Below are 19803 nucleotides of genomic sequence, written 5' to 3'. Positions count from 1 at the left end.
ACGTTGCTGTTTCAGCGCACGTGTTGGTCGTCGGGCTCTGAAATCCTCTGAAAGAAAAGACTCGGACACACAACAAGTTTGTTTTTCTTTTTACTTCAACCTTAAACATGTTTCTAAAACGCCGTGTCACACCACAACAGTTCGGTCGAGAAGCGTCAACGTTAAACCGGGCGAAGGAAATGTAAACGAGTGTAAAACAAAGCTATAAAAATGTAAATCAGCTGAAGGATTTCAGGTTTGAGGATCAGATCCAGAGTATCAAAAATAGATTATTTGTAATTTACTGGCCAATAAATAACAGAATTTTCTTATTTTACGTCTGACGTTACCGATTGTTAGAATTATTATAACAAAGTTAAATTTCAGCCCTTTAATCTTCCTCCAATTCGCTCATGAAAAGTTAAATCTTTGGTTTGTCTGTGAGGTACGAGTCGGTTTCTCTCTAAAATTCCTGAGACAGACGAGTAAACGGTCATCTGACGTTTTCAGGCACTTGAAGATCAGTTTGGAGCACTTTGTGCAAACAGCAGAAGAAAAACGACGTTCCTGAGAGCGCTGGTGCTACTGAGGGCCTCCGCAGAACGGTAAGGTGCCGGCGCCGGATTTTGGCTCCCAGTCGTACCGGTCGGGTTGGTCGCCGCCAACCAGGCCACCGATGTCCCTGTCGATGATCTCGTTCACTGAAAACAAAACAGAAACGTTGTGGTCTGTTTATTCCAATAAAACAAACGTTGCTGAGCACCTGTGTCGGTTTGTTGGTCTCATGCAGCAACTGCGTCACCATTTGCAGACGAGTTGGATTCAGACCTGAGGCTGGACTCTGCAGACCTTTTGCAGATTAAGCAGTTAACTGCTTTGTTATCAGACTGCATGTAATCGCCAACTCGATCCCATTCAACTGCAAACTGAACCCAATCCCTGTCTTTGAAGGAGTGAGACTGCAGCGTGGTCGTGCTGTTTGGGAGGGGCAGCCCCAGCCAATCAGAGGGAAACTTTCTTGGAAGGGGGAGGAGCTAGGATGGCTAGTTTTGAACGATGCTTAACCTCAGGGGTTGCAGTGGGGCTCAGCATAAGAAGGAGGGATTACTCTGAGGTGTGACTCATGCAAAGCTACCCTCAAAGTGTACCCCGCCTCTTGCCCTATGACAGCTGGGATAGGCTCCAGCGCCCCCGCGACCCTGAAAAGGATAAGCGGAAGCGAATGGATGGATGGAATTTCAGCTTCTCTGCTGCTGTGTTGGCAGAGAAGCTGAAATTCACCAGCCATATTTTGATTTTTGGGCTCTTTGAGGGTAAAATTAAAATAGCATGACACAGTTTACTGGACAGAGGTCAGTTTGATTTGAAGGCTCTGCAGTCACAATCAGTGCTTCAAGCATGACCTGCACCGATGGTGCTTTCCTTTCATGAAGGATGCTCCAGTCTCCATGAGCACTAAGAAGGAGTTAATAAAGGAAGCACTTAAGCACCTTTCCTTAGGTTTAGTTCTGATTGTGGCTGCAGACTCTAACACTTCACCTTCCCAGTTAGGAACCTGCTTAAGGACTCTGTTACAGTACCGAGCACGGCCACACGGGGGCACAGCAGGACAAAGTGCTGTAAACGAATTCTCCAAACGCTTTAATCCATCACATTCAGCTCCCTGATTCACTCCAACAGCAACAAATTAAACAAACTGGCTTTCTTTAACTCCTCTGCTCTGCTTTTCTAACCCGTCCATTAAATACTAAACTGTTCCCACATCATGAAGCAGCAGGACTGAAATGTGCTGAGCAGGTGTGGCGGTCACACTGCAGTGCGCTCGTTATGAACAGCAAAAGATAAAACTGAGTTCATCTGCAGAGCAGCAAACAGCTCGGTCTATTCATAGCTCTGCAGTGAAACCTGAGGCGCGCGCACACACACACACACACACACACACACACACACACACACACACACACACTTTAGAGTCACCGATTAACCAAAACAGAGGAAGCCGATATAGCCACGGGGAAACGCTCGCTCCACACAAAGGCAGGTTCTAACCTTTGAACCTCCTGTGATGGTGCTAACCACTGCACCATTGTGCCGCTCCTGCTGCTAGGACCTCAAGGACGACAGAAACCTTAAGCTGGATTTCCAGCATGAATGCAGACAGTAAAAGCAGGGTCCCAGGCTGTGTCCATGGCAACATCACTTTATCAATCTTTTAATGAAAGGTCAGGTCAGGTGTTAAATTCTAATTTAGTATAAAAAAGTACCAAAAGTGTCCATCATGCAGGCACGGAGAACATTCATTATCCAGATTTTCATTTTTAATGTGTTTCAGAATCGTGTAAATACACTTCTATCAGCCACCGCACGCACACAGATATTGTATAACCAGTCATAGTTTTCTTACCGGTGTGCTGATGCGGTGAGCATAACAATGTTTTTGAACATCCTGAACATTAAACTTTATTATGTCGCACTTCTACTCTCTGCACTGACAGACTGATTTAAATATCTGAAATACATCTCCAAACCAGATCAATCTCTCAGGAGTCACATAACTCAAAAGCCACAAACTCCCTGTGGTGCCCTCCACAAAGAGAATGGGATGCCAGAGAAGCTCCTGTAGGTGCTTCAGTTTGTGAGCAGGCTGCCGTTCCTCTGGGGGGGGGTTCTGATTTTCGGGGTTTTAAATTCGAGCTGAAAGGCTATGGAGGAAGACAGTGTGAAGATCAGACGCCCCGAGGACAGCTGCTGCCTGTGCCAACAAATTTAACCTCCACCTGCACCATTCAGAGCAGCAAATACAGCTATTATTAACCCAGATCAAACGCAATACGCACGCACACAGCCAACATCACAGAGCGACAGAGTGCACACATGGTGTCACTGACATGAGAAGAACAGACTGAAACAAGCAGGTTTACGAGGTAAAAAGACGAACGCTGCTCATGCTTTGATACTTTGACTCCACCACGGCAGCTTTGCATCATTCAGAGTTCACAATAATCCTTCTTTATCTCATAATGAGTCTTTGTGCAGCCCCTCAGTTCAATCAGAAACAAGCAGTTTTAGCTCCTCCTCCTTTAAGCAAATTGGCTGCCCCTTAAAAAATAGCAAGTAGGTGGAGCTTCTGTGCCTGAGATGACTGTGTCACGAATAACTCGTCAGGCCAGCACTCTGCAGTCTATTTACACCTACAGGCCAGTGGACACTCTTTCAATGATGAGGATGTAACATCCTGGACAGGGAGGAACGCTGGTTTGAGGGCGGAGTCAAGGAGGCCATTTACGTGAAAAGGGAAAGACAGTCTCTGAATCGAGGAGGGGGCCTAAGGGTACATCTGTCACCATCTTACAATGCTGTGATTGCAGCCATTGCCCACCTCTCTGTGAATGGGACTCATGGACATCAGTGGTTGTTGATCAATGTTCATGAGAATTTGCATAATTAAGATGAAGGAACTGACCTCCCAGCCCATTGTTCCTTCAGTGGGCTGGTTTCAGTCATTATGCAAATGTACTGGTTATAAGATTGAAACCTGCAGTCAGCTGAGACTGAAGACGTCACCTGATGATGACGAAATGTTTCTCCCACAAAACGCTGCGTCCAGATAAACAGAATCAACCTTTGGAGGTATCGTTTCATGCATCGGTTAAAACACTGGACTCCAGGTAAAGGACGCGCAGCTGGAAACACTTCACGCAAGTCGAGCTGCCCAAGATTCACAGAATTTACATACAATGTTACCTTTTTGTGATTTATATCGTTGTCAGGACGATAAATGTCTTATATCGGGATATGAGATTTTGGTCCTATCGCACAGCTGTCACTTCCATAATTTAAAATGATTAAAATTACTTTGACCAAACATCTGTATATTATGTTGATAAATATAAATGTATATTATTGTGAAAAAAACAGGAAGAAGCTTTTTTGTTTTTATCAAGAGTAAATCTGGGTCAACATCCAGCTTCCTACCATCATCCAGCGTGATCTCCTGGAGGCCTAAAGATCCCAGAGGCGGCTGCTCCTCCGGCTCCTGCTTGATGATGAGCGCCTCCCCCGGCCCGGCCAGCACAGAGTCCTTCTGGGGGTTGGCGGGTGTCACAAAGGTACTCCTGGGACTCAGAGACAGGTCCCTCTGAGATCCACCAGGGGAGGAGTGTGGAGGGACGGAGAAGGTCTGAAGTGGGACAGAAGAGGCTGGAGGAGGAATCGTGGTGATCTGAGGAGCCATGACGGAGGTCTGAAGGGGAATCAAGGTGGTCTGCGAAGGCAAGGAGACTTGGAGCGGGACCGAGGACGTCTGAGGATACATTAAAGGGGTCTGAAGAGGAGCAGAGGAGTGAGGATGGTGGAGATGGGGGTTGCTTTGGGGACCACACTGCACCAGGAGGTCACAGGAACCATAGTACGCCACGTCAGGACTGAGCGTGCCGTTGCGCGAGGCCGTCAAGCTGAAGCCAGGTGGATTCTGGGAGATGCGATCTGGCTCCCAGCGTTCCTGCTTGACTGTGGCGACAGCGGGAGGACCGTGGTGTCTGACTCCAGGCAGGTAGGTGAAGCTCTGCGTCACACTTTTCCTTCTCTTCCCGTTAGTGACGTAGAACTGGACCTGGACCGGCGACGTCGCCTTCTTATTGTACACAGGAACCTCCACCACGATGCTGGACTGGAACACACACACACGTTTATAAAACATGAGCATTTGTTGCTTTTCTGCTTTACATACTAATGCATTTTGTATTTTGGGCGTTTGGACCTAAATGATGTGGTTTAACACATGCGCTGCACTCTGATCTGCAGCCACACGGAGGCTCTGAGCGCGTCAGCAAAACGCACTTAAAAGGAAGGAGGAGGAGCTTCGGCAAGAAGGCTTCATGGCACTACGAAAAAGGGGAAACAGTATTTATATGAATGTCTGAAATTTATCGTGGTAACGCTGGAGGTTTCAGCTTGTAACTTCCTCTTTCCACTTCCTATAAAGGGAATCTTGGTCCCCATCTTAAGAGACGTTCAAATGCTCAGAAAAAAAACCTGAGCAAAATTCTGTGAGCTCGACACTTCAGGGCCCGAGGGGAGACTACAAATATTAGACCCAAATATTTTCCCTCCTCTCACTGTGCAGCCGGACATCAGGAGGCAAACAAAGAAACATTACAGCTGAAATCACACTCGGACACCGAGAAGCAACAAAAGCACGTCGCTGCATGCACTGACGAAGATCAACGCACCAACACAACTGAGCAGGATCCTGCAATAAAACTAAGATCGCAGTACCGTGCTGCTATGAAGCAAAAGTACTCCGGGCAAAAGTTTCTTCATCCTGAGGTCGAGCTGTTTTCAGTAAGCATCAGTCTGAGTGTAGAAGAAAGACGGCATCTCCACAGTGACACACCTCGCTGTAAAACCTCGGGAGGTTGCAGACGCCTGACTGCTTTCACTGATTTTAATTATGCTTGCAACACCATTTATCACATATTTAACTTAGAAAGACTTTTGTCCTTATTAAGCAGCAGAGGTCAAATCTAATTCAGTCATTAGTGCCACAAACAGATGTTTCTTGTAGTTGGTCACCAGGTTTGTACTCGTCTCAGATGTTGGTCTGCTGCTCTTTACAGAAACTCTGAAGCTCTCTTGGCTGCCACTTCACCTCCCTCCACAGATTTTCTGTGGAGGTCTGGAGGCTGGCCAGGCCACTCCAGGACCCGTCTTCAGCTGCTCTCTGTTGCCTTAGTTTTGGGTCACCGCCATGCTGGAAGACCCATCTTGATTGTTCTGGCTAATGGTTAATTAACGATGCGTGTTCACACACGTCCGTCGAGTTGATGCCAAAGAGCCGCCTCTGACTCATTCACACGTTCACTGGAAACTTGAAACACGCCTGAACATGTGTTCTTGAAGATCTCGGTCCGTTGCAGCGTAGCGCGTTACAGTCGTGTTCTTGGTTCTTCTTCTTCGGATATTTATATAGAGATCCTCCAGCTTCAAACTGTATAAATATCCAATAGCAGCTCGGTCCCCTAACGTTCAGAAGCTGTTGAAAGGATAAAGTTGTGCTATATCAGTGGTTAGAAATACCATTATTACTTTAGGATTAGTTTAACACAAAGTCAGGGCTGACCCGGGACCATTGCTGAGAGTCACAGTGCGCAGCATAAAAGTCCTTTCACATCAGAGCAGGATGTGCTGCTAATGCTAACTGCTAACTAAAAGCCAAGGATCCAGAATTTGTTGCTGGCTGCTGGGCTCTGTGGGTTTTTGCAGCAGCTCTACCTGTTTTTTTTTTGAAGAGTTTTTGGTTTTTTTTGCTAGTTCTTCAAATGTTCAATAAAAACATGTATGCTAATTCATAACGAAGAAAGCTTTGTAAGTATCCCCACTGGAGAAGACTGTCATTTCCACAACACTGGCACTGGCATGTAAAAGGCCATTTATTCCCTTCAAAGACCTGAAGCTCCATAAAGCACCCCTCCAATAGCCAAACCCATCTGTTCTCTGATTGGATAGTTAAATTTGTGATTGACATGACATTGGCCAATCAGACGAAAGGAAGAAAAATGGGGTCAAAATTCGTACTTGTAACTTGAAACTTGAGTGCAGAGTTTCTCACGTATTTTTTGGCTGAGTCCACACACAAATCTGTTTTACACACACACAAATTCTTTTTACACTTACAAATCCTGATTTACAAGTACAAAATATTTATGACCACAATTTGAGCCCATATCGTTCACTGACTCATACACTCATGTTCTTCTGTGCTTCTAACAGTCACACTCCAGTGGACGCATCGGAGAGCAACTTGGGGTTAGCATCTCACCGTGCAGACGGGATCAAACCACCAACTTCCCAATTAGTAAATACCTCCTGCTCTATGTCAAGGACTTTTGACAAATAAAATTGGACTGATTGATTGGGAGACGCTCAGACATCTGCAAACATTACTGATCCTTCCTGTCGAAACGTTGCTCATCCGTCCCGATCTCAGATCCAGCTGAACAAACTCAGAGTGAACTTGAGCCTTCAGAGCGGGGTCAAAGCGTACAGCTGTATATGGGAGGGTGCGCTTGATTTACAGCACAAGTCAGAACAAGAACTTTGTTGTGAGAACCCAGTCACTTTGTTTTTTATCATCGCTGGAAGTCAGGATGGTAACTGAACTGAAACATGAAGAGTTCAGTTTCTGTTTGAGGAAAAAAAGAAATAAATGTAAACTTTTTGGTTTTCCCGTGTCTCAAAGATGCCGACGCTGCCTCGATGAGCGTTTGCAGTGATTTACTGCAACAGCTGCTCGAGTTGGAGCTCATTTTGAAACTCGAGGGAGAACAAAAAGTTTTGGATTCTTAAATCGTTCACTCTTTCTCCGTCTGTGTGCTGCATCACCATCACTCCTCGTACTTACTCCGCTGCATTTTTCAGGCACGACTCTGGCATCGGTTTCCCACAGCGATCTTCCATCTGAGGGGACAAAACACACGAGTTAGACCTTCAGACAAATCATCAGGCTCACAGAAGTTTATGTAACCTTATTAAAGTTGCAGTAAATTAATAAGGCGATCTTACCGGGCCCTCTCTCCATGAAAACAACCCTGGACTGAGCGGAAATGTTGGGTCCGCTGATGAGCAGCTCCTGTCCTCCCTCCACGGAGCCGCTGGCTGGACTGAAGCTGTCCACCTGAGGGAGCTCCTGACCTGAGCGCTGGGCTGAAAAGCAACAGGTTTATTTTAGGACTTTATTACAGATCTCTGTGCTGCAGAGGAAACAGAACGGAGAAGGTAACTCGAGCATTAACAAACATGCAGTATATTTTTGCCTCTGCGTCTTCTTCTACGATCGTGCTTTAAAGGAACACAAGCTTCCTGTTTGCGAGACTCACAGCACTCCACGGGAATCGACGCCGTCTGCAGCCACAGAATCTGGCCGTCCGGCTGAGGGATGGCGACCCTGAACACCACCCGCACCCTCGTGTTCTTCCGCCCGATGTCCGTCTCTCCTTTCTTCAGCTCGATGTCGGCGTTACGCAGCTTCAGGATGCCGGCGCAGTCGATGCTACGAGAAAAAAGGCACCGTTTATCAGAACGCATCGTCTCAACTGCTAACTACCTGTCCACACGTGGACCAGAGCTCGCGCAGTGTGCACTGTGGTTCAGGTCCACATTCCTGCCAGCTGCAGAGAAGACTGTGCAAGGTATGAAGCTGAAGTGTGGGAGCGAGAAACTGGTGAAACAAGATCCACAGAGGAGCGACCCATCTGACTACAAACACCTCCGCTTATTAGAGTTTTGTTAAATGAGCCTGACGTGCCTGAAAACCACAGCGTGGCTGAAAGTTGCTGACGCGAGAACAAAAGGCCTCAAGGATCTGTACAAACCGTTTTGTGAACACAAGGTCCTTATTCACAGCTCTAACCCAACACCACCATATATGGCTAGTACTACTACTAGTTACTGAATAATTGAGCTCACAGCAAAGCCATCCTGTGGCCATGACCACTTAAAGCTCACTCACGCTGCCTGCAAACAAGCAGCAGACTAACGTTATCGACTTATGTACATGCTTCCTTCTTTAAATGTTTGAGATTACGGTGACATTATTTACATGCTTCCTGCCTCCTCTACAGTGTGTCTAGACTCTGTACCACAGCTCTTTATTTTTCGCTGCGCTTTCTAATCTGGCTTCCTGACCTTCGTTAAGCCTAAAGAGACAGCGGCCGTGTATTTGTATGTTTTTAAAACCATGCTGAGTTCTTATCGATGTTATTTCCTGTCACAAACAGCTGATCTTTGTAATTTCCCCTCCTCTAAAAGGAGGGCTCGAAACCTCGTAGATGCCTCAGTCACGAAACACCTTCAGAACAAACGTCCTGAGTGTTTCCGTCTTTGTGTTCAAAGTAAAATTGCTCTCTCCAGTTTTGGGATCATTTCGATCATTTTTGGGGAAATTGTTACCGTGTTTTGTTGCTCAGATGAAGAAAAAACAGTAACATGAAAGGTTTTCTGGCAGCGAAGCTGGTGTGAAGATCGATATCATTGGGAACGTGATAAAGACTCAGGGTGTGGGTAGCTGAGCATTAAGTATAATTAGCAGCTGTATGTAAATGGTTTGATATGCTGTGCAAAAGTATTGAGACACCATAATTGCTTAGTAGTGTCATGTAGTCAGTGTAAGAGGTCAACTAACCCTAAGCTGCCGCTGGTTGACCATTTCTCGGGTCCTCAAAATGACTTGCAGGGGGACAGATCGTGTGTAGAACCACCACTCAGACCTGCACCCCTTGCTAACAAACTTGCCTGTACCCCTGTCCTGAAGAAACACCTGAAAACTGTTCCAGTAAGGTCTTCTGACTGCCTGCTCCACATGTGAGGCTCAAAAAAAGCCCTGGCTATCACATGGGACATTGTTTTGAAGGTCTGGGGCCACCCTCAGTCAGTATTTTGAACCCATTGAGATGGGGTTGGCAGCTTCCACAGGCGATGCCTAACCGTTGCTATGGTGTCTGGTAGGTGGAAAGTTTGTTTCCTTAAATGGTGATAGCGGCTTATCCGTCTCTTTTAGCTGAGCTACTTTAATAAAACTCTTTAATTTAACCCTTTTGCCTCCTTGACTCCTTTTTCTGACCCGGACACTTTTTGTTACTTCCCCCTAACCGCCTAGACCCCTCAGGGGAACGTAACAACACCCGCCCGTTCTTTACACGTTGTTAGGAAAAAATCAGAAATATACATGGAGAAGCAGCAAGTTTAAAAGTCAATATTTGATTTGATCGTCTTTCTTCAGGCTCCTTGAAGGACATTCGAAGCTCTTCTCTGTGCTGAAACAATATGAGGAGCACCTGAGTGACGGTGCATGGCTTATAGGGTTCGTGATCGTTACCTGGCAGACATGTCGTTCTCTGGAAGCAGAGGGATCTCCAGCACTTTGATGGAATCCATAATTTTCTCCTGACACATGGTGGTGACTGTCTTCCCCGTCACTCGGTGGACCTGGTAGAAGGGGTGAGGACGAATGTATCGGTCGTCCGCGGTGCCGATGAACAGCACCAGACCGACCCGCTGCTCGCTGCATCCGTGCAACTACAGGAAAGGAAGAAAGACGAGCTGATAAGCAGCTGCTCATCCTGACGAACACCCTGACACCACTGCAACCTGAAACGTCACGCTCTGGACTCCAAATTACTTTAAACTGTTGGATGTGAAGCCGACATGTGATATCTCACAGTACAGTTTTACAATGATTCATTTCGTGCTGGCTGGATCAGTGCAGGGAATTTTTCCATGGGGAAAAACACAGATGTGTAGTTTAGCATGAAGGCCACCTGAGGGATAGACGCAAGTGGTCAGACCTTTATTTAAAGAAATGGTTTGATGGTTTTTGGACAATGATGCATTTTTACCACCAAACAAAAGTCCTGCATCAGCTGTTTAGGAAGTACCGTCGCTTTTATACAGAGGCCCATTTTCAGAGGCTCAGAAGTAAGTTTCATGGTCTGGTGAAGCCTACTTCCTAAATATTATCCAAATAATATCCAGGAGAACTTAAGCAGATAAAAGACTTGGAGGTGATTCCATGTGTTAGCCGTTCACTCTCAGCATGAGGTCCAAAGAGATGAAGTGAGGGAGGCCATCACTAGGCTGGTTAACTGGTTTCAGAGAGGAACTAATCCCAGGACATTATTTGGAAATTTCCTGTAATGGGAGAAATGTTTTTTCTCCTTCAGCATCTTCCTGCCTGCCAGCTGTTCTTTCTCCAGCTCGGCTGTTATTTTGGAAAGATTTGTATCCATTTCTTTACTGAACTGGAAACATCTGCCTGCATCTTTGTTCAAAAACCTCTTTCTGGTTTTGTAAAGTTTCGAGAGCTTCCAGTTACTCCTGCTAATGTTGGACCTGAGCTCTACCTGTGACACTGGTGACCATCACATTATGCTCGACAGGTGGAGATACTGGGTGGGTGTATCAGGCTCTGCTTTGGAGAGGTTCTCCTCTCGAGGTTCTCGTCACTTCTATGCTGATGACATCCTGTAAAGCCCCAGGATGTTACAGATCTTGCTTAGATTCTACTAAAACTTAGATCGCTGAGAGTTTTCTCGATTGAAAAAACAAAGAAGTCTGTTTGTGTCCAAGGGTAATGGGAACTCTTGGTCCTCTTGCCACATTTTCTGGAAGATTTGATTGATTTGTTCTACATCAGAGAGTAGTTAACTACCAACGTACTGGGGCGATCGTGGCTCAAGAGTTAGGAGTTCGCCTTGTAATTGGAAGGTTGCCGGTTCGAGCCCCGGCTTGGACAGTCTCGGTCGTTGTGTCCTTGGGCAAGACACTTCACCCGTTGCCTACTGGTGGTGGTCAGAGGGCCCGGTGGCGCCAGTGTCCGGCAGCCTCGCCTCTGTCAGTGCGCCCCAGGGTGGCTGTGGCTACAATGTAGCTGCCATCACCAGTGTGTGGATGTGTGTGTGACTGGATATGTAAAGCACTTTGGGGTCCTTAGGGACGAGTAAAGCGCTATATAAATACAGGCCATTTACATCGTGACCTAAGGTCATGTGATCAGGGCCTGTGCGTCAAGGCTGAGAGCTAAAGGAGACAAAGCATTTGTTTTTTAGCATTTTGTTGCAAAGCAATTTGTGATATTTGTCTTGAAAGGTAGAAAAACAACAACACAAAAACATCTGGACAGATGAAACCAGGAATAACTTACAGAGGAGGAGAGGCCTGATGACAATATCCTCCGAACACGGAGGAGGCAGCATTATGTGCATGTTCAGCTGTAAGTGGCCTTGATCATTGGTGTCACACGTCCTCAGGAAGGGTGTTGATATTAAAAAGGTTATCGCAAAGCAAAAGTGATATCTGAACTGAAAAGCTCCCGGCCACAAATAAAGCTGGAGTGAACACATGAAGCATGTTTGAGACGGAGAGAAAACGACTGTGGTCACATTAGCAGAAGGAAAAGAAGGAGAACTGAAAGAGAAATCTAACAGTTACTATTTTAATCTCTTGCAAATTTCCTTCTTAGCGAGTATTAGAGGGCACTGCAGGGCAACCTGCACGAGGCAAATAAAGCCTTGATTGATTGATTGATTGATTGAGGTGTTATGTGTGTTTTTGACCTTTGGACAGGCGAGCCTGGCTTACATTTATACCTCCAATTGTTATATAAAAAGTCCAAACAAAAAGCCTGTGTCATAACCATAAATGAAAGCAAACACTAGAAACTGTTTTAACAGGACGAGCGCTACAGACTTATAACAAAAGTCACCAAATTAGCGACTGCTTCAAATAAACTTGTAAATAAAAACAACTGTCTTGACAGTTAAACATAAATAAATGAAACAAAAACAGGTGGATGTGGTGGGGCACCTGGGTGTAGCCCACAGTAGTGCGGTCCTTTCTCTTGTTTTGACTCTAACATGTAACTGAGAATACGACTCGTTTATTAGACCTACTGTAATTACAGGTCGAAATGCAGATCCTTTCCCAATAAAAGGTCTCGCCATGAAAAGTTCTGATGATGATTGATTGCATATGATTCAGCATTTAAACTGGAACAGGTTTAAAAACCGGGAAAGGGATCCTGGGAAATGCTGGGATCTCTTGGAGGACGAGGAAATGAAAAAATGAAAACGGCCCGACTGATCGTGACATTTACAGACCTGCAGTTAAGAAATCATCTGCATAGTGAGCTGCCTTATCCTTTTATAAAGACTTTTAACTTTTAATATTGTCTTGTTAAGTATTTGCTTTATCATAAAGATAGGGGTCACTGTACCATTCAGTTTCTACCCTCATTCCTCTTAAGAAAGATGAGAGGAAAAATAGACAAAGAGAATTTGAAGAACAGCCCTAGCTCTGTCGTCCTTTGTAGATTTCACAAATTAAACAGCAGCCCTGAGTGTGATTATCTGCTTCCTGTGTGACCTGTTGTCCCTTTTCTCGACAGTAAACGCTGCGAGTTTTAGCACGTCTTGCAGCAGGAAGCTTTTCTAGCCTTGGCGGCGGCCTGAGAATGTGCCACCCAGAATAGCCCTGCTGGTGTCCGTTACATGCGAGGCCTTGATGGAGGCTTTACTTGTCTCAGGCCGCCTCTGTTGTCTGATCCACAGGCTCCGCGGGGCCGCTCACTCGACACATCGGCAAAGCACGCAACCTCAGTCGACCTGTGATTCCATCTCCCGTGGGTCACCACAGGCTCGGTGCTTTCAGCTTTTTATTAAAATTATTATTTATGCCACAGACTCACACTTAACTGTTTGAAGAGTACCAAAAACTGAACGAGCAGGCACAGAAGCTTGTTTTCATCTACCTGAACTGTTTTCATTTTCAGAAACCTAAACTTACCACAGCCTAAACAAAAAACGAAGTCAAAGCTGCAGTTCCTCTAATGGCCACTAGAGGCCTCAGACGTCCCCATAGACTCCCATGTTAAATTGTTACAGCAGTATTAAACACGTTTATAGCATGAAACAGGGGGAAAAGGTGTTTTGGTCTTTAAAGATAATTTCACCCTTCATAACGACTCACCTGTTTAAACTGTGTGAAGCCTTAAAATTTGCATTATTAGGGGCGTGGCCTCTGACAGGTGGATGGTGACACAGGCAACGTCCACACTGGCCCGGATAGATTTGAAAACTGCGTTTTCATCTGAAAACGCTCCGCGTCCACACAAGCGTTTTCCGTCGTTTTCCCAGAGTTGTGCGTCCACATTGAAACGGCCGAAAACGCTTACGTTTCAGTACTGTGCAAGCGCAAAACGCAAGAAGATTTGGCCTGCCTCATTTCAGTCTGCAGCTTATTTAATTTCCGGCTCTTTGAAACGTCGCGGCAAAATGTCGAGGAAAAGCACAGAGTTTTTTAAATGGACTCACAATGAGGTGGAGTTGTTGCTGCGAGTAACACAACAGTACAAAGTTGCAAAAGTGAGTGAGAAATAAAGAATTTGAAGAAAAGCTCTCTGAAGCGCGTACAGACTGATATTAATCCTTAACAGGGCTGTCAAACAAAACAACTGCTGTATAATACCCCCGCTATCTTAGTTTAATTGGTCACATGACTGCATCACATGACTACAATGTGTCATCGTTTTCAAAAAGGCTCTGGGTTCGCTGTCCACACTGCGACGCAAAAACTGAATTCAAATGTATCCGCTTTGGAGAGCGTTTTCAAAACGCTGCGTTTTCCTTGACTGAAAACGGCGTCTCAGTGTGGACGGGAGGTCAAAACAGAGAGAAAACGACCCCAGACCGCTGTAGCTGCTAGCTGTCTGTTAGGCGGGATATGTTTGTACTGTTGAAGCCTTTTGGAGCATTTTAATGGCATTGTCTGACTAACAACATGGCTGTGGTGAGAACAGTGAAAATGCATCCAGTTTTTATTTTAATGTTGACCCATCACATGCACCCTCTTCTATCACACCAACACTGAAAGCTCTTACTTTCATTTCAGCTGGTAATAGCCTTAGTGGCTGTTCTCACTGTAGTTTGCCTCAGTAAACTTTTGCACCAGTGCCCCGAGCGTCCTTATTCTATTGTTTATTAGTTTAAAGACTCCAATATCATTTCAGTTTATTTCTATAATACCCTTGAATCTCACATATTAAGTCAGTGCCAAGGTAACTCACCTTAAAGTAAATCGAGAACAAGCTTAGATTAAACAAACTCGGTGACAAAAAAGGTTAATATGAAAGTGATAGTGAGGACGCACCTTAACGATAGGATGTCCAGCAGCTGCCTTGATGGATCCGCGGCTGCCCTCCGTCTCGTAATGCGCCCTGTGGTAGGACTTGGGCTGGACCTCCACCTTCAGCTCGCACTGGTCATACTGGCTGGGCAGAGGCCAGTCCAAAGGAGGGGGCGATGAGGTCCTGAAGGCAGAGAAAACAGATGTGATCATCAGCTAGTAACCGAACTACACCCAAATCTATTTGCTGAATGCTGTAAGGCCCACCTGAACAGAGGGGCGTTTCCGGGTTTGGGTTTGTTCCAGGTAAAGTGGGAGGGCACCTGAAGGAAGAGCTCGGCCAGGCCCTCTTGTTCCCGCCCCTCTTCTGCGGGAGGATCCTGGAAGGACTCCAGACTGGAGTCTACTTGACCTGCCAGGAGGACCAACTGACTCCCCGACGTCCTCCTAGTCTTGGAGGGAACGTCCAGCTCAGGGAATCCGCACATGAGGAGGGGTCCGAGGGCGCCGGCAGGGCTTCCCACCCAGGTTTCATCTGTCACGCTGCCCCGTGGGGAGGCGCCTGGTGTGGGGCTGGGTGAGTGGTGAGGGGACGGAGAGCGGGCATGAGGGTCGGCGCTGGAGTGGCGTCTCTTACCACAGGGGGAGGTTGGCCTGGATGACGGCCTGAGAAAGCAGAGCGGGATCAACGACTCAGACATGCACATCTGAATGTGTTTAGGCCAGGGGTCACAACCTTTAAGACCCAAACAGCCATTTGGAGCCGGTTTCCACGCAAAAGAAAACAGAGCCGCAAATACTTGTTGACATCTAAAATGAAGATAACACTGTATATATTGTTTTTACCTTTGTGTGAACAACTAAGGTGTGCTGCTTATGAAATCCATGAAGTGCTACAGAGAAAATTACATTTTATTTATGTAATTAACACATTTTGAACTCTTAAAGAAATATAACAAAAGCAAAGCTGAACTAAAATGATCCAGAAACGAAAACTGTTGTATCGCCTTTGGGCTTTTGGAGCCTTGACCTGACTTTTAAAAATAACTTAAAAAAAAAAAAAAAAAAAAAAAAAAAAGCACTTTGCTGCTAAAGAAATGAAAAATAAATATTTACAAAATTCTAAATATGTATTTTACCTGGTTAATTTGTGTGGCGGGGCGTGGTCTGCAGCGCCGCTGCAGGGGAGGAGGACGCACCTGAGCAGCACCCGCAATCACGCCTCGCCGCCTTAACATCTGTGCTGTTGTGTTGGTGTGTGTCGGGCTGTGAGCTGCAAAGCTACAGCCGGCTGTGTGCGTCAGCAACCGTGTGTGAAAAGCGTGTTCATGCAAACATCGTGGGGTCTGCCGTGATATGTTTACAACGGGACTTCTGCTCCTGAACCTCTGCGCACAGCGTCTGCAGATCGGGGCTGTACGAAGTCACTTTCATCTTTACAGGACTGTAAGCTGTCGTCTGTGGGGCGTGAGCGGCGTTTGTCTTTAACAAAGTTCACGGTGGAGCTGCTGACATAATGTGGATCCAAAGATCCATAATTGGCCTACCTGGGGCTGAAAGTCTCGATAAATGCAGGCGTTTCGGCGGCTACACCGGCTTCCATGAGTGTGACGCTTATTTTGAGCGATGAAAAAAATAATAAAATATAATTTTATATTTATATGTCAATATCACAATAATCTTCCAATGTAGAACTACAAGTTAAAAAAGAACTAATTTAAATATAATACACTTCAGCTAAATACTTTAAATTATTTTCCCAAACCAGGCGGAGCCGCACTATAAGGACTAAAGAGCCGCATGCGGCTCCGGAGCCGTCCCCTGACTCGCTAAACAAGCGCTTCCCAAAATTCACACCTTTAATCACAACTCTGACTATTCAGTTAATTATTAGGAGTTCATTATTTATTAATATATAATAATATGTTTATTTTTTTTAATTTTAAAGTATCGATTACTTAAGGGTCCTGTTGTGATTTTATCTTGAAATGGTTGAAATGAACCAAATTAAGACATCTGGTCTCCATGGCGATATCTACCTGGAAGTGGGCCGGCGGTTGAGCCAACTCTCGTCTGTCACGCTGGTGCGAGGAGAGTGGCACGGTGACTGGCGGGGCGACTGGCGAGGTGACTGATGGGGCGAGAGCGCCGGGTTGAAGGCCAAAGGATGCTGGTACTTCTGCTGCCACAACTCTACCCCAAAGGCTCCGCCCCCACAGCCCGGAGAACCAAAAGGCGAGCCGAGGGGGGAACCCATAGCGAGGCGGGCGGCATCAGGTAGCTCCCCCTCCACATCATCGTAGGTATGCGAGAAAGACTCACAAGAGGAGAGGTCGGAGATCCAGCTCCTGGAGGAGAGGCTGCTGCACGGGCTCGGGCACAGAGCCGGATCCCGGTAGCGGGGCTCCAGAGAGAGGTACAGCTGGTCTCTGGACCAGGATGCATCGCTGTAACCCCCCTCTGCCCCGCCCACTGCCAAAACATCCTGGCTACTGTCGGGCTCCAAATGGTTGTTTGGTGCTATGGAGGTAATCTGAATGCTGGGGCAGTCAAAGGCTCTGGGGTTCACCTGGGCACCGTACTGGGGCCCCTGAAGTTGGTATCCAACATGAGGGTCTGAGGTGAAACATGAGGGGGAACTCTGCAGCTCCTGGATGAAGGGCTGCTCGACCAGAGCCTGCGCGGAGGAGGGAAACGTCCTCACATCGAGATCTGGACCTGCGAAGCGGAGTAAAGAAAACAACATGTAAATCAGGCAGGAGATCATTTGCATTGCAAATGTGTGGTTTTCTTTTTATGGTGTAGCTGTCCTGCAGCAGACGACTGCACCTGACAGGTAATATTCATCAGTCGCTGGGAGAGAACCTGCAGGAAAGCGGTGAGGAAATGAAGTCCACAGGGTTTCCTGCAGAGTTTAACAGGATTTCAAAAACAAGACCATCCTCACATCCCAAGAATGTGACCTTCATAGAGCAAAGACTTAGATATCTTCTCTGAGGGCCGTACTGGGAAATGAGTGTTTGGCACGTATAGATTACTCAGAGTTTAGATATTATGTGTGCAGTCACATCCCCGGGGTGCTGCTTTGAGGCTGAAAAACACTCGTCGATATGTTATCATTTAATGTAAAAATGACTGTCATGTCATTTGGCTACAGATGTAACAGCAACATGATTAAGCTTCAATTTTGCTCTTGCACAGTTTCACAATTTCAACATCTTTGAGTATTTTACATGTTTGATGCAGGCTGACTTCCTGTCATTACATCATTCGACATAAAAACCTCCAAAAAAGGCAAAAAGAAACCAACGTGTGTAAAGATCACTACAACAAAACAGAATGTGATAAAACATTGCTTCAGCCCAATTATCACAACTGTGATCACCACATCAGCCCGCCGTGACGCATTTCCTCCTCCTCTGTCGATTCATTTTGATCTTCTGTTCATTTGCTTGATTGAAGCTTCAACTTCATTTCAGTTCTCTCACCAACGATGAGATGCGTCATGATTTCAGGTTAAAAAAAAGGTACAAAAGTGATGAATAACGTCATTTTTTAAAACTCTCGTTGATTTGTTTCATTGGTTCTGTACGGTGGCCCCTAGAGACAAAGCATGTATAAACTCCAAAACACTTACAAATTCCAAATAGCACGCACAAACTCCTCAACACATACAAAATCCAAAACACATACAAGCTCCAAAACACATACAAAATCCAAAACACGTGCAAACTCCAAAACACGTACAAACTCCAAAACACGTGCAAAATTCAAAACACGTGCAAAATTCAAAACACGTGCAAAATTCAAAACACGTGCAAAATTCAAAACACATGCAAAATTCAAAACACGTACAAAATTCAAAACACGTACAAAATTCAAAACACATGCAAACTCCAAATCACAACGGAAGTGCTCCAGGACGCTAGGGGCAGTGTTGAGCTCGATTTGTAAAATAAACGGCAAGTTTGTTGCAAACACATGGGCTCTAGTCTCCGTTGCGCTTCCCAGGTTGCCTAGCAACTATGATACTAACAGCTGGAAACGTGTCATACAACTTTTTTTGACAGAAATGAAGGAGAACATATTTTTTTTCATTTGTTTGTTTGTTTCTACAAGAGCTTTGTGTGATTTGATAAGTATCTGAGGCTGAGACCACAGGACAGTAAAACATGATTTTTGGGCTTCATTTCTGTACTGAACAGTCATTTAAGATTAGCTAGTAAATAACAATTAGCTAATGTTGTTCATGAGACTAAAGTCATATCACTTTGGTAATGTAAATATAATATGGACAATATTATGGTTATTATATTAGTCATTATTAGGTATTACAGCAGTGAACATGAACTCTTTGTCAAATACTGAGCTTCAGTACAGATTCAAGTTGCAGTTATTTACATGTCTTACCACCTTAAATCTTCACTCAAAGACAAGTATATAGGAATGACTGCCAAATTTATTTGCCACTGAAGCAGAAGGATGGCATCTGAATAAAACCTCTCTTGACATGCCTAGATGACATTAAAGCTTGGTTGGCTCTAAACTTTTTAAATTTGAATGAAAAGAAAACAGATTTGTTGGTGTTTGGACCCAGTGGCCCCTGTGAGTCCTCTTCTTTTCATTTGGAACCCCTGGAGGTTTATTTTAAACCTGTTGTTACTGCCCTTGGTTTTAAGTTGGACCAGTCCATTTTTATCATTTAAGGCGACTGGCAAGAGTGAAATCGTTTCTTTCTAGGCAGCACTTTGAAACCGTGATCCATGCTTTTATTTCTTCCCCTGTGGACTACTGTAACGCACTTTATGTGGGGGTCAGTCAGTTGTTACTCTGACATCTGCAGCTGGTTCAAAATGTATATTGACAGTGCATATATAGGTGTATCATATATAAGAGACAAATGTTGTTCCTTCAGTATGTTGGCATTACTAAATTTGGCTCAAATGCTTACATACATGTGTAAAAAGAAAATGTACAAGCTGTGAGCTGTTTCAAATCAAATCACTTTTATTGTCACATCACATGTGCAGGTACATTGGTACAGCACATGTGAGTGAAATTCTTGTGTGCGAGCTTCACAAGCAACAGAGTTGTGCAAAATACGATAATGTAAACAAGCAAAATACAAGAATGGCTACATCTGAAACT

The 19803-nt window shown here is 45.3% G+C and overlaps 1 protein-coding gene across 1 annotated transcript in view; it reads right to left on the bottom strand.

Annotated features, from left to right (window-relative positions):
• Nucleotides 1-74: 74 nt before the first annotated feature.
• Nucleotides 75-19803, bottom strand: part of nfatc3b (nuclear factor of activated T cells 3b) — a 29739-nt gene continuing 10010 nt past the window's right edge. The window contains exons 2-10 of the mRNA XM_085464962.1: nucleotides 16695-17373; nucleotides 14923-15321; nucleotides 14680-14839; nucleotides 9854-10053; nucleotides 7857-8029; nucleotides 7543-7683; nucleotides 7382-7437; nucleotides 3955-4648; nucleotides 75-680 (exon numbers count right to left, since the gene is read on the bottom strand). Coding sequence (XP_085321088.1) covers nucleotides 562-680; nucleotides 3955-4648; nucleotides 7382-7437; nucleotides 7543-7683; nucleotides 7857-8029; nucleotides 9854-10053; nucleotides 14680-14839; nucleotides 14923-15321; nucleotides 16695-17373 — 2621 coding nt within the window. The 3' untranslated portion in view covers nucleotides 75-561. The remainder of the gene's footprint in view (nucleotides 681-3954; nucleotides 4649-7381; nucleotides 7438-7542; nucleotides 7684-7856; nucleotides 8030-9853; nucleotides 10054-14679; nucleotides 14840-14922; nucleotides 15322-16694; nucleotides 17374-19803) is intronic.

This window comes from Copadichromis virginalis, linkage group LG7, assembly GCF_057382275.1.
Source record: "Copadichromis virginalis isolate Kocher_CV1m ecotype Utaka linkage group LG7, C_Virginalis_male_GT1.1, whole genome shotgun sequence".
NCBI lineage: Eukaryota > Metazoa > Chordata > Actinopteri > Cichliformes > Cichlidae > Copadichromis > Copadichromis virginalis.
This window is presented reverse-complemented; position numbering and strand designations above follow the sequence as displayed.